Source organism: Bufo gargarizans, chromosome 4, assembly GCF_014858855.1.
Source record: "Bufo gargarizans isolate SCDJY-AF-19 chromosome 4, ASM1485885v1, whole genome shotgun sequence".
NCBI lineage: Eukaryota > Metazoa > Chordata > Amphibia > Anura > Bufonidae > Bufo > Bufo gargarizans.
The window spans coordinates 457,807,280-457,830,172 of NC_058083.1; the positions used below are offsets into that span (position 1 = coordinate 457,807,280).

General features: G+C 44.0%; 1 protein-coding gene across 1 annotated transcript in view; it reads left to right on the forward strand.

The window, feature by feature from the left end:
• Positions 1 to 17,091: 17,091 nt before the first annotated feature.
• The window catches only part of CHGB (chromogranin B), a 44,393-nt gene continuing 38,591 nt past the window's right edge, over positions 17,092 to 22,893 (forward strand). The window contains exon 1 of the mRNA XM_044292310.1: positions 17,092 to 17,267. Coding sequence (XP_044148245.1) covers positions 17,219 to 17,267 — 49 coding nt within the window. The 5' untranslated portion in view covers positions 17,092 to 17,218. The remainder of the gene's footprint in view (positions 17,268 to 22,893) is intronic.

Genomic DNA, 22,893 nt, shown 5'->3' on the forward strand with positions numbered 1-22,893 from the left:
CAACCTCCATGTCTTTCATCCAATTGACCTCGAGCTGCTTTTACAGCTAATAAAAATTTAACTTCATTTCTGACACCCCTTTAATATTTATTGGTTACTAGCAGAAGGACCCGGCTTTGCACGGGTATATTTTATCTATTAAATTTAATGTTTCTGTGTGTCGTTAAAAGATATCGACAGTATACCCCATAACTGTGACCTATACAGCACACCGCCCCTTTAACAGCGAACTCAACAGTTCCCCACCCCTTAACAATGACCCCCCCCCCCCCACAGTGCCCCGCCACTTTAAAATGGGACCTCCACAGCAGCCCATCCCCTTAACTTTTACTTTCACAGCAGCCTACTCCCTCAACAGTGACCTCCTCAGGGGCCCACCCCATTAACAGTTCCCTGCTGCCTTAACAGTGACCTCACAGTACCCTGCTGCCTTTAAAGTGACCTCCACAGCAGTTGCCCCTTTAATAGTGACCTCCACAGTGCCTGCCCCTTTAACAGTGACCTCTACAGTGCTCGCCCCTTTAACAGTGACCTCCTACAGTGCCCGTCTCTTTAACAGTGACCTCCACAGTGCCCGCCCCTTTAACAGTGACCTCCACAGAGCCCTTCACTTTAACAGTGACCTCCACAGCACCCGCCCCTTTAACAGTGACCTCCGAAGCGGCCGCCCCTTTAACAGTGACCTCCACAGTGCCCGCCTCTTTAACATTGACCTCAACAGCGCCATGCCCCTTTAATGCTAGGGCTACACAATGACATGTGTCGCACAACATTTTGTCTCAACAATTTTTAGAATGATAGGCTTTGGTGTCGCAGTGCGACATGCGAAATACTGCGACTGCGACATCCAAGATGGATGCATGTACCAGCGTAGCTGTGCCCTATGTTACGTGCGACTTATTGTCGTCTTGTAGCCCTACCCTAAAGCTGACCAACAGCAGTGAAGGCAAATGGCTGGGTTGTTATGGAAACCTGGAGTAAAACTGTGTGTATGGCAGTTGGGATTTTATGAGAAAGACTTGCAGGCTTGTATTGGCTAATACAATTCATATGTTGGGAATATCTCTGGAACAGTACGTCCTAGAGAGCTGAGACCCGGTCTAAAACCTTCCCGGACACCTGATGTACCTGTGTGCCAAATTTGGTGAAGATCGGTCCAGTCGTTTGGTCGCGCATAAAGAACAGACAGACAGACGTCCAGACAGAAATTCATTTTTATATATATATAAGAGATTTAGTATTATATGACACAAGCTAAAATTGCAGGAATGCCTTTAAATCCCAGCACAACAATGGGTCTAGGAACCTCCACTAAAAGTATTATAGGGACAGTGATGCTGTCCATTCAAGTCCTTAAACCCACAGTCCACCCCACCTGGTATCTATGGCTGTAATTCAAGTTCAGAGTTGCACCTGTATTATGCTTATGTGAAACCAGCCTTTATGGTGTGTTCCCACATGGGCTTTAGCTGAAGTTTTTCTACACGTTTGCATTTTTTTGTGGCATTTTTTTTTTATTGTAAAAATGCCAGGTCCAGATATTAGCTGAAAGTCTATGGGAAATATGAAATGCAGGACACACAATAATTTTTTTTTTTACTACTACTGCCGTCAAGTGAATGGGCTGAGCTGCAATGCCAATGCATAGCACTGTGCTTGATAAGCTGCGAGGAGGCCCCAGTGCTTGTCGAAAAGCCAGGGCCTGCTCAAACAGCTTATCGGCGCTGGTGTCAGGAGTCGTATCCCCACTAATCAGATACTGATGACCAATCCTGAGGACAGGTCATCAGGTTTCAAACACTCAGAGAACCCCTTTAAGTCCCAGAAGACATTTTAATGTCATGCCTATGTGTATCATGCATATATATATTTTTTTTCAATACACTTTAGCTGTGTTTTAGTGTTTATTGGGTTAAATAAATGTTGCCTATGTGATAATTATTTTCAGATATTAAATATAGTGCATTGAACATCTTGTGAGATAACAAGGTTATTTCTAAACAATCCCAACCAGTTTCTCTTGGAACTTACACAACTACTAGTCACACACAAGCTGTGTGAGTACAGTGATTTTCTTTAGCACTCCCACATAAAACAGAGTTGTGTAAAATATGGAATAGGCCTTGTGGGTATATTAATATGACTAATAGTCTGCCAGCAATGCATAATTTACTAAGTCACTTCTGCAGAATACACTTCTGTCCAATGAAACATTTATACATCTATTACTACTGTACATAACACTCGTCGTTCTAGATTAATTGCACTAGATATTGTAGATGTGGTTGCATCTTTATTCTCCATAGTGGGGGTAGACTTTGGAGTCCATAAAAAAGGACCAGGTGGCTAACCTAAAACAAACTGTGTCAACACACATATGGAGTAGAAAATTTTCCATTTAAGGATAAGGTAAAGGCTTTTTCCAGGAGTTAAAGAAACTGACCAGTGACACAGACCTGCTGTACCCTCACACTGCAGGGTCTCTGTTTTCCTGTGTAATGCAACTTGATCCTGTCTACCCTCTCTGCCTTGTCATATCTTTCTCCACTGTAGCTTTTACATGCAGGAGGCAGGGAGATCAATGTAAGGTTACATCCAGGCTCGGACTGGCGCATAGGGGAACGGATGAATCCCCTGGTGGGCCCCTGACAAAGGTGGGACCCCAGTCCCTCATTCCTTGCACATAACACAGAAGACTGACCGCACCACATGCAGATATGCAGCGTACATAATTTCAACCTGCCTATGTCCATATAAAAAATACTGGTAGATTATAACAAATTACACATTTTATTATTATAGATGAATCAGGTGGCCGAGACGACTTCTAGGCAGGCCAGCCAGTATCCTCTTTCCTCAAGGACCTGCCTTCTGAAAATTGCTACAGGGACCCCCATAATCAATCATCTTAAGCATCTTGCTGCTACCTGACGTGGTAGCAGGTAGTATTTTGTGTAGCTTTACAGTGGGCTCTTAGAATAAAGTTTACTGGTGGGCCCTAGGAACCCCAGTCGGACACTGGTTACATCCCATAGAACTACACTGGAGAGTCAGTACACACAGATAGTACAGACAGGAAGTCCGAGTCAGGAGGTTTATATAACTGCAGCTATACAATGTATACACTCACCTACTAAATCTCTCCACTCCTGGTCCTTTACATAGGGGAGACATTATATCTTCACAGAATTCAGGGGAGAGACTTGAGTCATGATCATGGAGGCAGAGGCGTATCTATCACGAGGCAAACAAGGCATTTGCCTAGGGCGGCACTTGCCAATGGAGCGGCAAAATGCCTTGTTTGCCTAGTGATAGTAAAATATGCCAAACTTTTTTTCCCCTTTGTCCGATGCTTGCCGATCCGAATCCGATCCTTCACTATGCGAGCGGCATCGCCGGCACCGTCGGCACCGCATAGTGAAGGAGTGACCCTCCTCCCGAGTCCTCCTGACTTCCTCCCGACCTCAGGTGTTCTGGAATTTTCACCTACCAGGAATTTTTTGCTACCCATGTCACTTCAGGTAGTGACGTGGGAGGTGTGTCTCTCACCTCGGCTCCTGATTGGCTCTGCTGGGGGGGTGTCGGCGCAAGTAGTGTGAACGCGCCGAAGGTAGAAGAATATTCCGGCCCACTGCGCATGCGCGAAGCCGGAATTTTCTGCTACCTTCGGCTTCTATTGCGCCTGCGCCGAGCCGTCTTTTTTTGCGCATGCGCAGTGGGACGGAATATTCACAATACTTTTTCCGTGGCTGCTGATTGTATCTCCAGACCTCCCTCCTCACACGGTCACAGAACAGAGTTGGCCACTTCACCTGACTCCTGGCCTGCCCTGCGAGGAGTGTCCATTTCCAGTCCAGGCAGAGGAACAGGAGTGAGTTAGACGATAGTTAAAAAGCAAATAGTGCACTGTGAGAGTAAGAGTGAGACTCATAAATAAAGGTGGTATGTCAGACTGTCTATGGTGGCCCTGGCCTCTCCTTGAGGCTGCCCCATACAGACTGTATGGGACAGCCTCAAGGAGAGGCCAGGGCCACCATAGACAGTCTGACACACATACCACCTTTATTTATGACACAGTGCAGAGTGCACTATTTTCTTGTGGCAGCCCCCATACAGTTTAGTGTCTCCTTGTGGCTACCCCCGGCCCCCGCCCCCCATACAGTATAACGTCTCCTTATGTCTGCCCCTATACAGTATATATAATGTCTCCTTGTGGCTGCCCCCGCCCCCCATACAGTATAACATCTCCTTGAGGCTGCCCCCATACAGTATAACATCTTATTGAGGCTGCCCCGTGCAGTATAACGTCTCCCTGAGGCTGCCCCATACAGTATAACGTCTCCTTGTGTTTTTTTCTTTTAAACGGGTATTTATCGCAATATATATAGTTATCGCGATAAATTTCTTAATATCGTTATTCAAAACAGGAAAGGGTGGAGCCTAAAGAGGAAGGGGTGGGGTTTACAGAGGAAGGGGTTTGACCGTGACAGGAAGGGGTGGGTCAAATTTATATTAGGGGGGTGCCCGAGTTTAGTCTCGCCTAGGGCAGCACAAAACCTAGATACACCATTGCATAGAGGGTAAAAAAAATGCCAAAAAATACTAAATAATCTAGCAGAACAAGCATTACAGGAGACTACAGAACAATGAACGGAGACGCATTTACTTGAACAGAGCTGACCATATGCATTATTGCTGTTACAATGGTCAGCAGATGACACACTAAAAGTAACGGGAACTGACCAAAACTATTAAACCCCTCTATGCTAGACCCCTAACTAAGTGACCTTGACCTCTCTACTTCATTCAACAACCAAGGAAGGCTTAAAAAGTAGAAAATATTTTTTCTACTTTTCAGTTGTCTAAACCGGGGGTGCGTTTTCTAGTCAGGTGTGTCTTATAGTCTGAAAAATATGGTAACTTTACTTAGCTATACCTCTCAACTCAAAACCACATGAATCAGAAATATATAATAAAACATCCCTTCAATAACTGTTGACCAAAACTCCCTAAAAATTGCATTGCTTCAGAAAAAAATGAGTTGCAGGAGGGGGCTGTGGAACAGCTGCCTTTAAGGCGCTTCTTCCCAGACACATAGGGACAGCTATCCCCAGGACTGTGACTGTGACGAGGGGACATCCTCTGCGTCTAGAGGAAAACATGTACACAAACATAGAAGATGATTCTTTACGGTAAGAGCAGTGAGACTATGGAACACTCTGCCTGAGGAGGTGGTGATGGTGAGTACAATAAAGGAATTCAAGAGGGGCCTGGATGTATTTCTGGAGCGTAATAATATTACAGGCTATATCTACTAGAGAGGGGTTGTTGATCCAGGGAGTTATTCTTTTTTTTTTTTTAACAAATCTTTATTTATCACAACAAGCATGATAAAAAAGACAAGAACAATATGCGGGCGACAGCCCAACAATCGAGGAAGACATATACGATACAATGATGTGAAATGTAGGTACAGCAGCGTAAAGATTGTCCAAAGGCACATCTTGACATATATCCAAGTTGCATGAAAGATGTCCCCAAAGGTAGATATATGTGGATATTCCATGTTTTATTTTTTATTTTTTTGTAATTGTCAGGGGCTGTCTTTGGAAAGTCATCTATGTCAAAATAAAGACCTGCCTCCCTTTATTGGATGCCCAGACCACAGATCAAGTCTCACACAAGCTCATGCTTGCCCACAAAAGGATCCTCCAGTGTATCCGCCTCCATATAACTGACCACAGCCACATCAGCCTGAAGAAGGGTCACCATACACCCGAAACGTCATTTAATTACAGTGTACTGAATTGAGGGCATATTAAAGGATAACTGTCATATTTTCACTCACAATTAAATTTTCATATATGTTGTTGCTGCTGTGGTGATAATCCATAATCACTAATTATTGTGTTCACATACCACTTGTTTAATAAGATTCCATCCATAGAAACAGCTCCTCACAAGACTTCTTTCTGACTATCTTCTCAAGATGGCCGCCGATGCCCTTACCCTGATGCTAAGACCTCCCTCCCTAACTACCCAGAATCCATTCGGCTCATTTCGGGAACGCGCAGTCTCACCCCAACCAATTGGCTTTCTCCAGACTTAAACACGCCCTCTTCCTCCTGAGTAGTTGATCGCGAATATTCTAATCGCAAATTTTTATTAACAATATTCTAATCGCTAATTTTTATCACGAATATCGGCACTATCCCGATCCAACGGGAGTGTGCACGCAGTGTTCGGGACTGCCCACTACTACGTCCTCCGTCTACTGAATATAGAAGATAGAAGACGGAGGACATAGAGCTTCGCTGTTTTAGCCGCACCACTAAAATGCCTGAGGAAGGAAAGAACATACTGCAATTACTAGGTAATTCAATACCTATACAAAAGTATTAACTAGGGAACTAAGATAAATAAACTACAAATTGGCGTGGTAATGAAAAGCAGGAAGTGCTGAAGCCCATATGCAGTGGCGCATGTATATCGGGAGGCAGATCCTGCACTTGTGGTCCGCTGCTAATGCAATCCCCAGCAAAAATGCATACAATAGAGGATGCCCGCAGCGGAGCTCAAGTACCACAATAGACATCCTACACAGGATAGCAAATGTGTGAATGTGATAAACAATAAAACAAAATAACAATAACTTTTACAAAGACAGGTGCACTGTGCAGTCTTACTAAACCCTCATACTGATGTAAAAATTTAGAGATTAGCCAACATATCCTACTGTGGAGGACATGTCTGAGCCTGAGCACTGCGCCAAGGTTTCTCAAGTAGCTCGAGACCTAACTCTAAACCTACTAAATAGACCAATCCAATTACATTTAAAAAAAATGACAGTTACCCTTTAAGATTCAGTAAAATCTAATATATCCCATGTTTTCATCCCCGTAGTATTGGAGACTGACATTATAATGGGCCTTAAAGATCCATAAAGGACAAGACAAGAATCATTTCCTCAGGTGGGCGCTATGTATCCCAGCCTGACGCTGGTTTCACATGCTTTATGTATGACAGGTGTTATAGTATATGAGGTCATCAGGAGATTATATATGCTAGGTCAATACAAGAACAATAATCCCATTATGGAACAAAGATATAGAAGACAAGCATTGTTGTACGTTTTCCATTCTTTTCCTTTTACGTTATACACAATGGCCAAGAATTTTCCATTTACAACAATGATCTAAATTGAGGCCTTCATTGTATACCATGATTATAATGAATGGAAAGGAAATGTACTGACTCCTGTAAATACGTACACACTAAAAATTATATTAATAAAGCAATGTATAGATCTTTTCACTCATATCTTCCTGGCAATTTATAAATTTTAATTCTCATCATAGTAAAGAATGTAGAATCGGTAGTTATGGCTCATTTTGAATAATTGGATATACTATTTAGATATTATTGATCTTTCTCATGTCTTGATAGACGCCTTATTTACCGTATTGGCCCGGGAACAGCCTGCTAGATCCAGCATTGCCGGATGCTGCCTGAATGCCCGCCAGCCCTATTAACTATAATGGGGTCTTGAGGAGATCCGGTAGCAACCCGGCAAATATGCCAAGAATTAGCCAAATACCCCTGCACGCAGCGGTTTTTGTCCTGCCTGATTCCCGGCTTTCAACGCTGGAACAGCCTGCCGGAAGGCTGTACCGGCAGTATGAAACTAGCCTAATTTTAGGTAATTTGATGCCTATTCTTGGGCAGTCCTCTCTCTCTCCTTCTTTACCCTCCTGTCTCTGCTTCACTAAGGTTTTTCGATTTGAAAATGGAAATATATTATAATTTTAAAAGATATTATATTTTAACACCCTGGTGATAGTTGGGCATTTTGTGCCTACACTTTATTATTCTGTGTTCAATAAAAAGTTTTGAAACTAACATTTAGTATTGCTACTGAGTTCATTCAATTAAATGCATCTGAATAGCGCCACCTGATCTTTGTTCTTTTCCTTGTTTCTCCATCCAACTTGCTTAGATGGTCGCACATGCTCGGTTCCATCTTTCAACTACCACCAGCAATATCTTCTGTTAGAAGCTGTGACAGTCACATGGAGAGAATGGCAGCAGAAGGAACACACGTCCTGAGCAGAAATAGGGAGCCAGCTACAGCAGAGAGGTCACACCCCTTTCGCTGCTAGCTTGAAATAAATCTAGCATAGCAATTGGGGCAACGAGTGAGGAGATCTCTGAGGAGACCAGCCCATGTGAGGTACAGGGAAGGTTCTAGCTTGATTATAAACAGATTGCCATATATTATATGATGTCTAATTTTATTTTATTTTTTACATTCATCATGGGGATATGCTTTTCAGTGGGGGAGAGGAAACAACTGGTGCCAGATGCTTCTGGGAGAACAAAATAATCGGCAAAATAATTCAATCTGCCCGACCTTTCTCTCCTCCAGCATCATCTGTGTAGGAACGTCGGGATCTCCCAGTCCACATTAGAGTTTCGGCTGATCCTGCTTAAAATGGCAGGATCATTCGACAATACAGTAGTATGTATGGGGGCGTTATGTCCTAATATTACGGGATATGTACTGTACATTGTTAGAGGAGAAAGTTGTATGTCTAATTACCTAACATCCTGTATAAACAAAGGTGGTCTGTTGCCAATTTGGTAAAAGCTACTCTTCCATCGTCTCGTCTTCATCGTGGCTGTGTGTATGATTGTATCTCACCAGCATTTCTACATTTACACATAAGGATGGCAAAGTTGCTCTGAGGTAGATGTCCTCTACTTGGTTCAATTACTCTGGCTCATTTCATTGTAACAAAAGTCCCAAAAATAGGAAATTGCTGGATTTATGTTGAAACACGGCAATGTACGTTCTCCCTGCAGTAAGTTCTGTTGGCTCTAATTGATCCTGAGTACTTCAATTTTCTGTTGAATTGCAGAAGAAACGAAGTTACGGATGCACATGCTTCCTCTAGGGCACAAATGTGGTTACCAGCTACCCAGCGACAAACCAAGATTCTGCTCAAAACAGGTAGCCATAATGCAGTTAACGTTAATTGTTTTTCAGTCTGCACCAAAGCAGACATGTTAAACCTGTGATATGAATCTCATTTTGTTCTCCAAAGCCTAACCTGACAGCACAAAATGCAACATTAAAGCCATTAACAAGGTAATCTTTAACATCTGCACTTTACGTCCATTTTTGTAAATGGTTCATATCGCTGATTAACATTAATCTTATCTCAAAATTTTGAATAACATTTATAAAATAGCCAGCAAAACCAGTTCCAACCAGCAATAAATTCATTGGGTTTCTTTCTTCCCAAAACGGCACCACACCAGTCCCCTTTAAAGTATAACTGATGTATTGGTTTATTTTTAAAGGGAAGCTGTGACCATGAAAGTACAATGCGAGGAACAGCAGGTTATAGAGCAGGAGGAGCTGAGCAGATTGATATATAGCTTTCTAGAAAAAGATTCAAGAAAACTTGTAATTTACTAATTTATATTACTGCTGATTTGGGGCTCTGAAGTCCAGGATTCGGTCCTATCCGTGATTGACAGCCTTCCCTCTATGACTGTGTATACAGAGAGAGCTGTCAATCACAGATAGGACCGCCTCCTGGACTTCAAAGCCAAGAATGAGCAGAAATGTAAATAAATTAAATAGAAGTTATACTGAATTATTTCCCAGAAAACTATAAATCAATCTGCTCAGCTCTTCCTGCTCTATAACATGATGCCTGCAGACACCATGTTCAACATGACAGGTTCCCTTTAATATAGTGTAGGGACAGTAATGTTAAATGTTTTTATAATGTGCTTCTTTAGGAAAAGATATTTCTTTGTACTAGAAAACAAGGTGTAAAGGGTTTTCTTAGGAAAGCTCTAACTGAGGGTTGTTAAGGAGAGTCTGTCTTCAGTACTGTGCACTGTAGATCCATGTGTGTAATATACAGAGACTTTCTCACAATCTCTAAATATTAGACAAGTCAATGTATGAAATGGGTAATCAAATTGTGCCAATAGAAAACTTAAAGCACCTAACCTTTTAGCAGACCTTGCATTAATCCATAGTGCAATGTGTGTATACGAGGAATATTTATTTCTGGCCATTGTATCTGTCATTTTATAGCAGCTTTCTCCTCCGTATACTAGATCTTTAGTTTGCAGTTCTCCCAGACCAGGTGGGTGGTGACTATCTCTCATCCACTGCACATAGAAAGTAGAGGAGAATCTACTTCCTGTCTCTTTCTCACTCAGAAGCAGCCTCAGGATCATGAGGGAAATTACAGGGAAGTACTGACCTGTATGAATTTAAATATAGCACTAGTGCTGAGATGGAAACTGTCTGTGCAGTCTCTCTTGCTGTGCCTGTCTCTGAGTTAGTGCTTCCTCCTTCCCTCTTCATAGACTTGACTTGACATGAATAATGTAGTCCACTCTGCTCTGTCCTGGACGGTTTCAAGGGAGTTTAAAAAAAACAATTAGCAAAGGGGAAGGTGGGGCAGTAAACAGCTGATAACAGGAGAACTTTTCTCTGATAAGATATATTAAAGTTTCTTATGGATGCTTGTACTATTGATTTAACTTTTAGTGAGGTCTTAAAACAAATCCCAAGATACATCTAACAAATAAAGCGACCGGGCCACAGGGGCAATATGTGAGTTATAATAGACCGATGGGGGTAGTAGTAGTTTACTCACAGTTCTGTAGAGCTCTCTGGGCTGGCGTGCAGAGAATGGAAGGACAGCCCCAGTTCCTTTGGGGCACACCCTGTTGTCCAGAGACTTCCGCCAGATGGTGGTTGAGATACCCTTGGCGGTGTGGTTTAATGTGCCGTGGAGGCAGGGTCCCTGGTGTTCGTGACGCCAGCACCATAAGGTGCAATGAGGGATAGCGACGAATAAGGAGAGAGTCAGAAGTTGCTGAAACAAACTGGAACAAAACTTTATAATCCAGTAGCAGTGCTTTGGTTCACAATAAGATGGCAGAGCTGCAAATCCCAACAACAGGCTCGGTAGGGCTGGTTAATACAGGCTTAGATTTGGCTTGTGTGGCAAAGGTACTTTCTTTAGCTGTGGCTTCCCTCCAGTAAACCAGACTTTGGGTACCCGGATCTTGATCAGAACTTTGCAACCAACAGTGCAGGCTCCCTAGCGGCAGGCATCAGTCTTCTGCTCCATTCTTTGGATAGGTTGCCTTAACACTTGCCTTTGTCACTCGCTGGACAGTGGAACTACAGAAAGGATCTAGTAACCTTGCCCTTGATTGTCTCTCTATATTGCCCTACTGGAGAGTGCCCAGGGGCACACATCAGCAGCTACATGCTAGACTTCTCTCCTCTCCCCCACTATGCTCTCATCTCACTTCCTGTGACAGGCCTGTTAAATATATACATATATATATATTGCTATGGCACCACCTAATGGTAGCTAGGTGTAATGCAGTTACCAGCCTGGTGTGAGGAATTTGCAGCTATTACAGAAAAATTTAGATTATCATGACATGACATTAAAGAAGGTATATGGACTCACTTGTAGCATGGAGTGGGACGCTGCACAAACATCAAAAGTATGCACATCACATAAAGTGCAATTAAATATGGTCACTCCAAAATCAGTGCAGTAATATGTAAAGAGATTAGAACAGTACTAGCAGACCTGGAAGCAACCGTTCTCTATTCCATCACACAGGCATTTGTGCCAAGGAGATAATTAAAATAGTCTTACTGGTTCTACAGGGCAGGTAACTGGAATCCTTTCTCTATTGCACCCGTATCAAGGTTAGTGCACCCTAAAGAACCACATTTTCCTGTTATGCAAGCCCTACGGATGGCCCTACCTGGAGAAGAATAGCTTCAGTCTTGATCCCCTTGCACTGGAGTAAGGCTACTTTCACATCTGCGTTTTTCTGTACGATTTTTAGATCCGTCACAGGATTTTAGGCACATCTTTGGCCCTCTGTGCCCCAGAAACTCAAATCAGACTTCAGCTATAACTTACACCAGTTTCTAGCACAACTTACAGTAAATCCGGCCACAATAGGGTCTGCCCTTTCCCCTTTTACTCACAATTTTAGAAAAGTGGCAAGAACCTGAAAAAAAATCACAAATTATGGGGCAAATGTGGAGTGCACCATAATTTGCAACTTTTAACCTCACAATAGTGTTGTAAAGACAATGATAAATGTCCCTCATGGTGTTAGTAGCTCCCAGTGGCGTAGGGATCGCCATAGCAACCATAGCAGTGGCTATGGGGCCCTACGCCACTGGGGGCCCGCTCGTCCAGACCGCATCATTTTTTTATTTATTTTTTTATAAATTACAGCACTCACAGGCAGCTAGGGCCGACCGCCCGCCCAGTGTAGTGGGCGGGGCGTGGGCGGTCCAACATTAGGTAGGCCGGCGGATGCGGTGGAGGGGGCCGGAACAGGGGCGTAGCGGAGGCAGAGCCAGGCTGGCACCAGCGCCGACCACAGTGCAGGAAAGGAATGAATTTCCCCGCCCCCTCCACCGCCTGAGTCTGCCTCCTGAGTCCTCCCACCCAGTCCCTCTAGTTAGTAGGAGGCGGACTCAGGCGGTGGAGGGGGCGGGGCCAGGCTGGGGGGGGGGGTGGTTGTTACCTGTCCTGCTGTGGGGAGGAGGGACTGGGAGTGGGACTATGGAGGGAGACTGGTCCCGCCTAAAACCTACTACTGCTGTCACTGGATGGCACAGAGGGGTGATGGCACCTACTTCTCCAGGCTGCCTGTGAGGACCAGACATCAGCTGTCTACAGGAAAGGTAAGTGTCTGTCTGTAGAAATAGGTGTATAACTACTTGTAAGTTCATGTGTATGTGTGTGTGTGTGTGTGTGTGTATATATATATATATATATATATATATATACACAGTATATATGTCCATATATGTGGTGAGTGCGTATGTGAGTCTGTCCATGTATGTGGTGAGTGCCTGTATGAGTGCGTCCATGTATGTAGTGAGTGCCTGTATGAGTGTGTCCATGTATGTAGTGAGTGCCTGTATTAGAGCTTCCATGTATGTGGTGAATGTATGAGTGCCTCCATGTATGTGGTGAGTGCCTGTATACGTGCGTCCATGTATGTAGTGAGTTCCTGTATGAGTGCGTCCATTTATGTGGTGAGTGCGTGTATGAGTGCGTCCATGTATGTGGTGAGTGTATGAGTGCATCCATGTATGTGGTGAGTGCCTGTATGAGTGAGTCCATGGATGTTGTGAGTGCCTTTATGAGTGCGTCCATGTATGTGGTGAGTGCCTGTATGAGTGCGTCCATGTATGTGGTGAATGCGTGTATGAGTGCGTCCATGTATATGGTAAGTGCCTGTATGAGTGCGTCCATGTATATGGTGAGTACGTGTATGAGTGCATCCATGTATGTGGTGAATGCGTGTATGAGTGCGTCCATGTATATGGTGAGTGCCTGTATGAGTGCGTCCATGTATATGGTGAGTACGTGTATGAGTGCGTCCATGTATGTGGTGAATGCGTGTATGAGTGCATCCATGTATGTGGTGAGTGCCTGTATGAGTGAGTCCATGTATGTTGTGAGTGCCTTTGAGTGCGTCCATGTATGTGGTGAGTGCCTGTATGAGTGCGTCCATGTATGTGGTGAATGCGTGTATGAGTGCGCTAATGTATATGGTGAGTACGTGTATGAGTGCATCCATGTATGTGGTGAATGCCTGTATGAGTGCGTCCATGTATATGGTGAGTACGTGTATGAGTGCATCCATGTATGTGGTGAGTGCGTCCATGTATGTTGTGAATGCGTGTATGAGTGCGTCCATGTATGTAGTGAGTGCGTGTATGAGTGCATCCATGTATGTGGTGAGTGCGTCCATGTATGTTGTGAATGCGTGTATGAGTGCGTCCATGTATGTGGCGAGTGTGTGTATGAGTGCGTCCATTACGTTTGGGAGGGGCCCAGTACAAAAATTTGCTGTGGGGCCCAGTCAGTTCTAGCTACGCCCCTGGTAGCTCCCCACGTGTTTTGCCTGGATAAACCCCTGACATAGGAAACTGAGTACAGATATTTACTATGTGCCGCGTGTGGTGGTTTTGAGGGGTTGAGAAATACTCTCCCTGGGTCTAGCTTCAATGTCCTCTATCGGACATTACAGGCAGACCTAGGGAAAATCCGTGTGGATAATCCATGTGGATTATCTTTTGCAAGGACACCTGCTGGTCTACAAAAACGGGTAAGACCGTAGCTAATTATCTCCTTCACATGTATGCTGATACGCATGACTGTGTGCTGGATTAGAAGATGGTTGTTTCCAGGTTTTCTACCACTGGTCCAACTGAACCTGTACATATTACTGCACTGACTTTGGTCATAGTGACCATATTAAATTGCACTGAATCTGATGCGAGTTCCTTTTATGTCTGATAGGCTGTAAATTAAGGTTTTAAGGCAAAAATTAAAACTTACGTTTTGTATTGAGATTTTTTGATCACCGTTTCGATACAATGGTTTCCAGAAAAAAAAGAGCAGAGAAGCAAAGCACAATGGTATTGTCACGGATGATGTTGTAGATAGCTGGAACTTATGAATAAACGTCCGACTGGCTTAATCCCAAACTAAGGAGCATATAGGTGAGCCCTATAAAACCCTAAGAGCTCTCCCTGACTGTTATGCCCATGCAAGGGTCTCAATGGTAGACGATTGCATGCCCATGTACATAAGACTGTGTGACACCTGAAAACCCTATAATAGTGAGGGACACGACCACCGGCTCCCTGCACTTAATACGGACGGAGTCAGGGTCACCTAGAATCAAGCCAGCAAGGAAACACAATACATGAAAAGACTTATCTGAGTAAACAGCAGCAGCTGTACTACAGGAAGTAGTATAAACCGCAAAGTGAGGCAGTATGGGAGGGAAAAATAAAAGGGAGACAATTAGTCTAAATAGGTGACACCTGGGAGAAGGAAAGGAGATGACAAAGTGAAACCAAAACAAAGAACATCATGCAAGAGGTAGAGAAGGACGTCTGCCAGACCTTCTCACAGAACTGGCGGTGACAGGTATTTGATGAACACAAAATTGATAAAAAAATTGCTACACTGTTTGGACCTCAGCCATAAAACCTACGAGTCGATACTGCCCATAGCAACCCATCAGATCATTTTAAAGTAAGTACTCAAACATCAAACATTACAAATACGGTAATAAATTATTTATTTCTAAATCCGTGTGTATTGATCAAAGGTAATCAAGGTGTGGACTCCACAAGACCTCTGAGGGTGTCCTGTGGTATCTGGCACCAAGATGTTAGCAACAGAGACCTGTAAGTTGCAAGGTTGGTCCTCCATGAATCGTTTTTCTAGCACGTCCCACAGATGTTTCAACAAATTGAAATCTGGAGAATTTAGAGCCCAGGTCAACACCTTGAACTCTTTAGTTCTTCAAACTGTTGCTGTACAATTTTTGCAACGTCAAAAATTAGCATTAGGCATTTTGCAGCTATTAAGAGTTGTAGAGTTTTTTGATGGGTGTCAAAGTAAAATCCACATGAACACCATGGCCCACGGGTTCCCAGCAGGACATTGTCCAAAGCATCAACCTACCACTGCAGGCTTGCCTTCTTGCTATAGTGCATCCTGGTGCCATCTCTTTATCAGGTAGACAATGAAAATGCACCCAGCCATCCATGTGCAGTAAATAAAATGGGATTCGTCAGGCCAGGCCATCCTCTTCAATTGCTCCCTGAACATGTGTCCATCATAGGCACTTTTGAAAGTGTGCAAGGTTCAGCATGGACTCTCTAATCTGTGGTTACACGGCTCCATACTAATGCACTGTGTGTTCTGACACCTTTCTGGTATAGCCCACAATTAGTTTTTTGCCAATTCATGCTACAGTAGCTCTTCTGTGGGATCAGACCAGGTAGGCTAGCCTTTGCTCCCCACAAGCATCAATGAGCATTGAGTAGCCATGCTATGTGAAAGTAATAGAGATAGATATAGATATTACATAAACAGATATAGCATAGCCAAAACGACTATTTGCCACTTTGCAACTGTGGTATATGTGCTGTGAAATAAGGGGCGGGGGTCCCTTTATAAGGGACCCCAAAAATAAGGGATTCAAAGGGTGTCCTGTTGCTTGGGCTCCCAGTGGTCAGCTGTAATATACAGGAGAAGCCGGCGTTTAATTCCCCTGAAGCACCACAACAGGTGAAAAGACAGATGATAAGGTGCCTGATGGAGGTAAGTATCCCTCCTCCAGGAAGATGGGCTCCAGCCATGAATGTCCGGGGGTCTTCATCATCCTGGGCTGAAAAACTAATAAGGGTCTCCTGTCAGTATGAAATAAAATGTTTTATCTCAGGAGTCAAACTCAAATCTGTTACATCTATCATATCTATCTGTGTCTATCATCTATCTATCTATCTATCTATCTATCCATCCCATATCTATCTATGATCTATATATCCTCTATCTATCCCATATCTATCTATACTGTCTATCTATCTGTGTCTGTCTAATCTATTTTAGCTATCGTATCTATCTATCTATCTATCTCATATCTATCTCATATCTATATTATCCACTATCTATCAATTGATCTATCTATATTATGTATTATTTATATAATTTATACTATATCTATCTGTCTGTCTATCTATCTATTATCTATCTATATTATCTATTGATTGATCTATCTATAATCTATCTATATTATGTGTTATCTATATAATTTATACTATATCTATCTATCTTATCTATTATCTATGACCTACTATTTATCTAAATACATAATTTGTATCTATTTAGATCGATCTAAATATATCAATTTTACCTTTATATCTATGGATATTATCCATGTATGTAAGACAAACAGTCTTTATTACATAGTGGGACTGGGTTATTGCATTGTTTTTTGTTGTTTTTTCACCCTCCCAGATTTATAATTTCTAGCAGAAAACGTGAAAATGATCAATAATTCATCAGATGAAGATTTCAGCGTGCTGGACTCTTTGGGGAGGTGGTGACGCAGATTCCTGGAAGGAGACGGGGCAGCTCTCGGCGATGAGAAGGCAGGAGGAGTCCAGCCCCCGCCCGCTGCTCGCTATATAGAGAGCTGCACCAGCCGCGCTGACACAGGCAGGAGGCTCCTGGACTAACCCCAAGAGCTGACTATTAGGAGTGCGAGGAGGAAACCACCCGAATCTGCAAACGAAGCTGCCAGGGCGGGGGATTGTAGCAAGGAGATGCCGCCCGTATTGGTCCTGCTGAGCCTCCTAGTAGGCACCCTAGAAGGTAGGTGATGGTAGATGATTGCGCGCCTATCAGGCAGCACTACTGTAGCACCTCGGACCAGTGCACATAGTGAGGGGCAGCACCTAGGACCAGTGCACATAGTGGGGGGCAGCACCTAGGACCAGTGCACATAGTGGGGGGCAGCACCTAGGACCAGTGCACATAGTGGGGGGCAGCACCTAGGACCAGTGCACATAGTGGGGGGGCAGCACCATGGACAGTGTACATAGTGGGGGGCAGCACCTTGGACCAGTGCACATAGTGGGGGGCAGCACCTAGGACCAGTGCACATAGTGGGGGGCAACACCATGGACAGTGCACATAGTGAGGGGCAGCACCATGGACAGTGCACATAGTGGGGGGCAGCACCTAGGACCAGTGCACATAGTGGGGGGCAGCACCTAGGACCAGTGCACAAAGTGGGGGGCAGCACCTAGGACCAGTGCACATAGTGGGGGGCAGCACCTAGGACCAGTGCACATAGTGGGGGGCAGCACCTAGGACCAGTGCACATAGTGGGGGGCAGCACCTAGGACCAGTGCACATAGTGGGGGGGCAGCACCTCGGACCAGTGCAAATAGTGGGGGGGCAGCGCCATGCACAGTGCACATAGTGGGGGGGGCAGCACCATGGACAGTGCACATAGTGGGGGGGGGCAGCACCATGGACAGTGCACATAGTGAGGGGCAGCACCATGGACAGTGCACATAGTGGGGGGGGCAGCACCATGGACAGTGCACATAGTGAGGGGCAGCACCATGGACAGTGCACATAGTGGGGGGCAGCACCATGACAGTGCACATAGTGGAGGGGCAGCAGCATGGACAGTGCACATAGTGAGGGGGCAGCACCATGGACAGTGCACATAGTGAGGGGGCAGCACATGGACAGTGACATAGGAGGGGGCAGCACCATGGACAGTGCACATAGTGAGGGGGCAGCACCATGGACAGTGTACATACTGAGAGGGCAGCAGCATGGACAGTGTACATACTGAGAGGGCAGCAGCATGGACAGTGTACATACTGAGAGGGCAGCAGCATGGACAGTGTACATACTGAGAGGGCAGCAGCATGGACAGTGCACATAGTGAGGGGGCAGCACCATGGACAGTGCACATAGTGAGGGGGCAGCACCATGGACAGTGCACATAGTGAGGGGGCAGCACCATGGACAGTGCACATAGTGAGGGGGCAGCACCATGGACAGTGCACATAGTGGGGGGCAGCACCATGAACAGTGCACATAGTGAGAGGGCAGCAGCATGGACAGTGCACATAGTGAGGGGGCAGCACCATGGACAGTGCACATAGTGAGGGGGCAGCGCTTCAGCACCATGGATAGTGCACATGAGGGGTTGGCACTACCTCAGCACCATGGAAAGCACACATAGTGGGTGGGCAGCACTTCATCACCATGGACATTGCACATAGTGAGGGGGCAGCACTTCATTTTTCATAGAGTCAAATAATACAAGGTTTAGGCTTAGTCATAGTGCATTATCTTCTTACATAATTGAACCTTAAGGAGGTTACTAGAGCCCCGGAGTGTGTCACCCCCTTAGGCTGGTTCACAAGTTACACTACTGGCTGCCCATGGCGTTACAGCATAGATCATAAAAAATTCAAGGAGAGATTTTCTGGCTCTTCTGATGGGCATTTGCTACATAACTCAAGGGGAGAAAGCAGTTGGCAATCCCACTAGACGTGTGTAATATAATTCTGCAACAGGTCCCTAGGTCTTATAGCTTATTAAACCCTTATCTATGATATAGAAGGAAAGCAGAGCTACTGAATACATTGAGAGATACAGGGGTGCACCGAGCCTCTCTGCTGCATGAGGCGAAAACGGAAACGGCGTCCAAACCCCCCAATGCCAATTTCTTAACCTAACTCTTGTCCTCCAGCCCTACTGTTAAAGACATACTAGGATAACATTACATACAGCGTTACAAAACATACAGGGTAATACAGCGCCACATACTGTGCCCACTGTGCTTCCCAATACTATACTGCAGAAACAGATAACCCCCCTTCTGCTGCCCCCCTCTTGCCCCTACCTGATGCTGCCTAAGGCAATCGCCTCACCTCGCCTCATTGGTGGTGCACCCCTGGATAGATAGATAATGGCAGATATGTTTTGCCAACACTAATACTCTCATACAAACTACTTTTCTTCTTCGCTGCATTAATCTGTTGGCTTTCATATCTGCCAAGATAGCAGTAAGTAAATGGTGCCTGGAGCTGAAAGTTATATTAACGACATCTAGTGGCCACTGGTCAGTACTACACATGTCACATATACAGTAGGTGAATTTCTACTGTAGCTGCACTTTTTTTTTTTAAGGACCAATCCTAATAAACATCTCCATTATGACCTGGTTTTATAATATATGAGTGCTCCCCTATTTACAGCTGACAGTATCTATCAGTTTCAGGATATCCCTGCTATGTGGGATTAGAAGATTAGACTGTGTGGTGTTTATAGAGAAGCTTTTATTTGTCATATTTTATTTTTGCCGCTTATTGATTCTGATATTGGGATGGTGTTATCAATGACCAACAAAAAGATAGTAATAGTATTATATTTTAATAGAAATATATCAGACGGCTATTCCTTGGCTTTAAATCCACACAATAATAAACATGAAAAAGTGCCAACTCCTCTGATCGAATAGCCTCTGAGGTTCTGTATGCGATACGTCTATAATTGGAGAGGAACGCAATATCTCCGTGAGGCGACAGTAGCAGACTCTCAGAGTTCGACACCATTTTAGTATTCGGTGTTGACTGCATTTAAAGTTATTCCGTTAACTATCCTTAAAGGGAACCTGTCACCGGGATTTTGTGTATAGAGCTGAGGACATGGGTTGCTAGATCGCCGCTAGCACATCCGCAATACCCAGTCCCCATAGCTCTGTGTGCTTTTATTGTGTAAAACAAACGATTTGATACATATGCAAATTAACCTGAGATGAGTCCTGTCCCTGACTCATCTCACATACAGGACTCATATCAGGTTAATTTGCATATGGATCAAATCGTTTTTTTTACACAATAAAAGCACACGGAGCTATGGGGACTGGGTATTGCGGATGTGCTAGCGGCCATCTAGCAACCCATGTCCTCAGCTCTATACCCAAAATCCCGGTGACAGGTTCCCTTTAAGACTGTGCTACAAGAAATGAGGAACGACTGAGCCAAAGGGGGTGGAGGATGTCCTTTAATTTCAAGATCAATAAGCCATAGCAAAATTGTCTATATTTGTACATATTGGTGGCCTGGAGTTCAGCCTCATATCTGATAACATGGGCAGTGGTTCCCCGCTGGTTAGCAGAGCTGTCTCCTATCTGTGCCCCATAGGCACTATGTATGTGGAGTTTACATGGCATTGGTTTGGTTGGTGGCATGCGTATCTGTATGGTTGGAGAGAGATCACAGTTTATAACAGCAGAGACCACCATGTAATGTTCCAGTCAAATCAGTAGGGGGAGCAGTGCATCCTTCTGCTAGGAAAATAATTTCGGCACAGGTAGAACCGAGCACCCGTCTCTCCTTACCGAGCTGCAAATTATTGTATTCATACACATAGCATTAGCAATAAATGCAGGGACTTTTGATAGTGTAATCCAGGCATAGCTGTTGTAAAACTACAACTCCCACAATGCCCTGCTGTAGGCTGTTTGGGCATGCTAAGAGTTGTAGTTTTGCAACAGCTGGAGGGCCACAGTTTGAGGATGCCTGGTGTAGTCAGTAAGGGGAAGCATGGCCGAATGGCTCAGACTTTGCTGTACGGAAAAGTTTTTGAATGAATCGGTTTGGGATTTAATTTATTTATTTATTTTATGCACTTATATAGCGCTACTACATTCTGCAGCCTTTTACAGACATCAGCATCAGGCTGTCCCCAATGGGGCTCACAATCTAAGGTCCCTATCAGTATGTCTTTGGAGTGTGGGAGGAAACCCGCACAAACACAGGAGAACATACAAACTCCATACAAATGTTGTCCTTGGTTGGATTCGCACCTAGGACCACAGTGCTGCTAGGCACCGGTGCTAACCACTGAGCCACCGTGCTGCCCACTAACCACTGAGCCGCCATGCTGCCCTATGATCCAAAAGGTCGATTTGCTCAAGCCTACTGCCATTCATACAGCTGGGATTTCAAAGTAGGGACATGTCGGGTGTCCACTTGTGGATTAGACCCATTGAATTGGGCAAATCTGTGGTCACATCTGTGTCATTTAATGTGTGGCTGTGGATTCCACGGCAAATACTCTGATTTTTCCAACGTGTATTTTCTGCTATGTGAACATGTCAATGAAGTAAAGTGATACGTTATATCCTGAGAGCAGGATGAGATAGATGGAGAAAGCTGAGCTCTGTGAAATCCAGGTTTAGGGGATTCGGGGCGTGATTTTTGAGTAAAAAGCAGAGTAAACCCTGACGGACGGGGACAGCAGGACTCTGACTGTAAACCTGCAGAATAGATCACAGCGCTCAGCTCGGCTCCTCTGCCGTATTCTGGAAGCTTTCTATCCTCTGCTCCAAGGAAATATTACTTTGTAAGGGGGGTTAAGGGTGACCTGTTGACTGGCAGGTTGGTAGGTTTTATACTTTGCTCTGTCTGGTATTGTATCAGTGGAAAGCGCTGTTCACACTTCTGCCAAGTAGCAACAAATATAATGGCGTGCTGGATCCAACATATGACGGATACCGACAGTGCCTGACGGACCTCATATATTGCTAATGGGGTCAGCTAGATTCTGCCGCGGTGTCTGAATGGTGGAAAAAATAGTGCGTCACGTGGCCTGATTCTTCCAGTCAAATATGATGGGATCATCTGGGGGAGGCTGCTGAAAGTGTGAACAGCGCCAAATGTGCTGATATTTGTAAAGCCATATGGCAGCCTTTTGTCATCTAAAATACACAGTTTGTGGATCTATTTTTTTTATCTATCTATCTATATCTATTTATCATCTATCTCTCTATCTATCTTTGTATTATCTATCATCTATCTATCATATATCTATGTATTATCTATCATATATCTATGTATTATCTATCATCTATCTATGTATTATCCATCTATATCTATCTATGTATTATCTATCTATCTATCTATCTATCTATCATATATCTATGTATTATCTATCATCTATCTATCTATTATATATCTATCTATCATCTATCTATCTAATATCTATCTGTGTATCTATCTATCTATATATGTATTATCTATCTATCTTTCTGTTTGTATCTATCTATAGTTATCTATCTATTTATTTATCTCTAATTCTATCTATGTATCTATCTAATATCTATCTATCTACGTATCTATCTATCTATCTGGTTGTCTATATCTCTCTATAGCTTTCTATCTATGTATCTCTAACTCTATCTACATATATAGTATATGCTCATATAGATAAATTATATAATAATAATATAATATAATCATAATAATACAATGTTAAAGCGTTACTAGTCCATTTATGACAAGCCTCTGTGTGTGACCTGCACCTAAGCTGGAGGCAGCAGATCATTTTAATGCATTTCTAACAGATCTTAAGCCGCACATTAATTGTGTATTCTGGTCTGAAACAGAAGTCATTATAATCACAG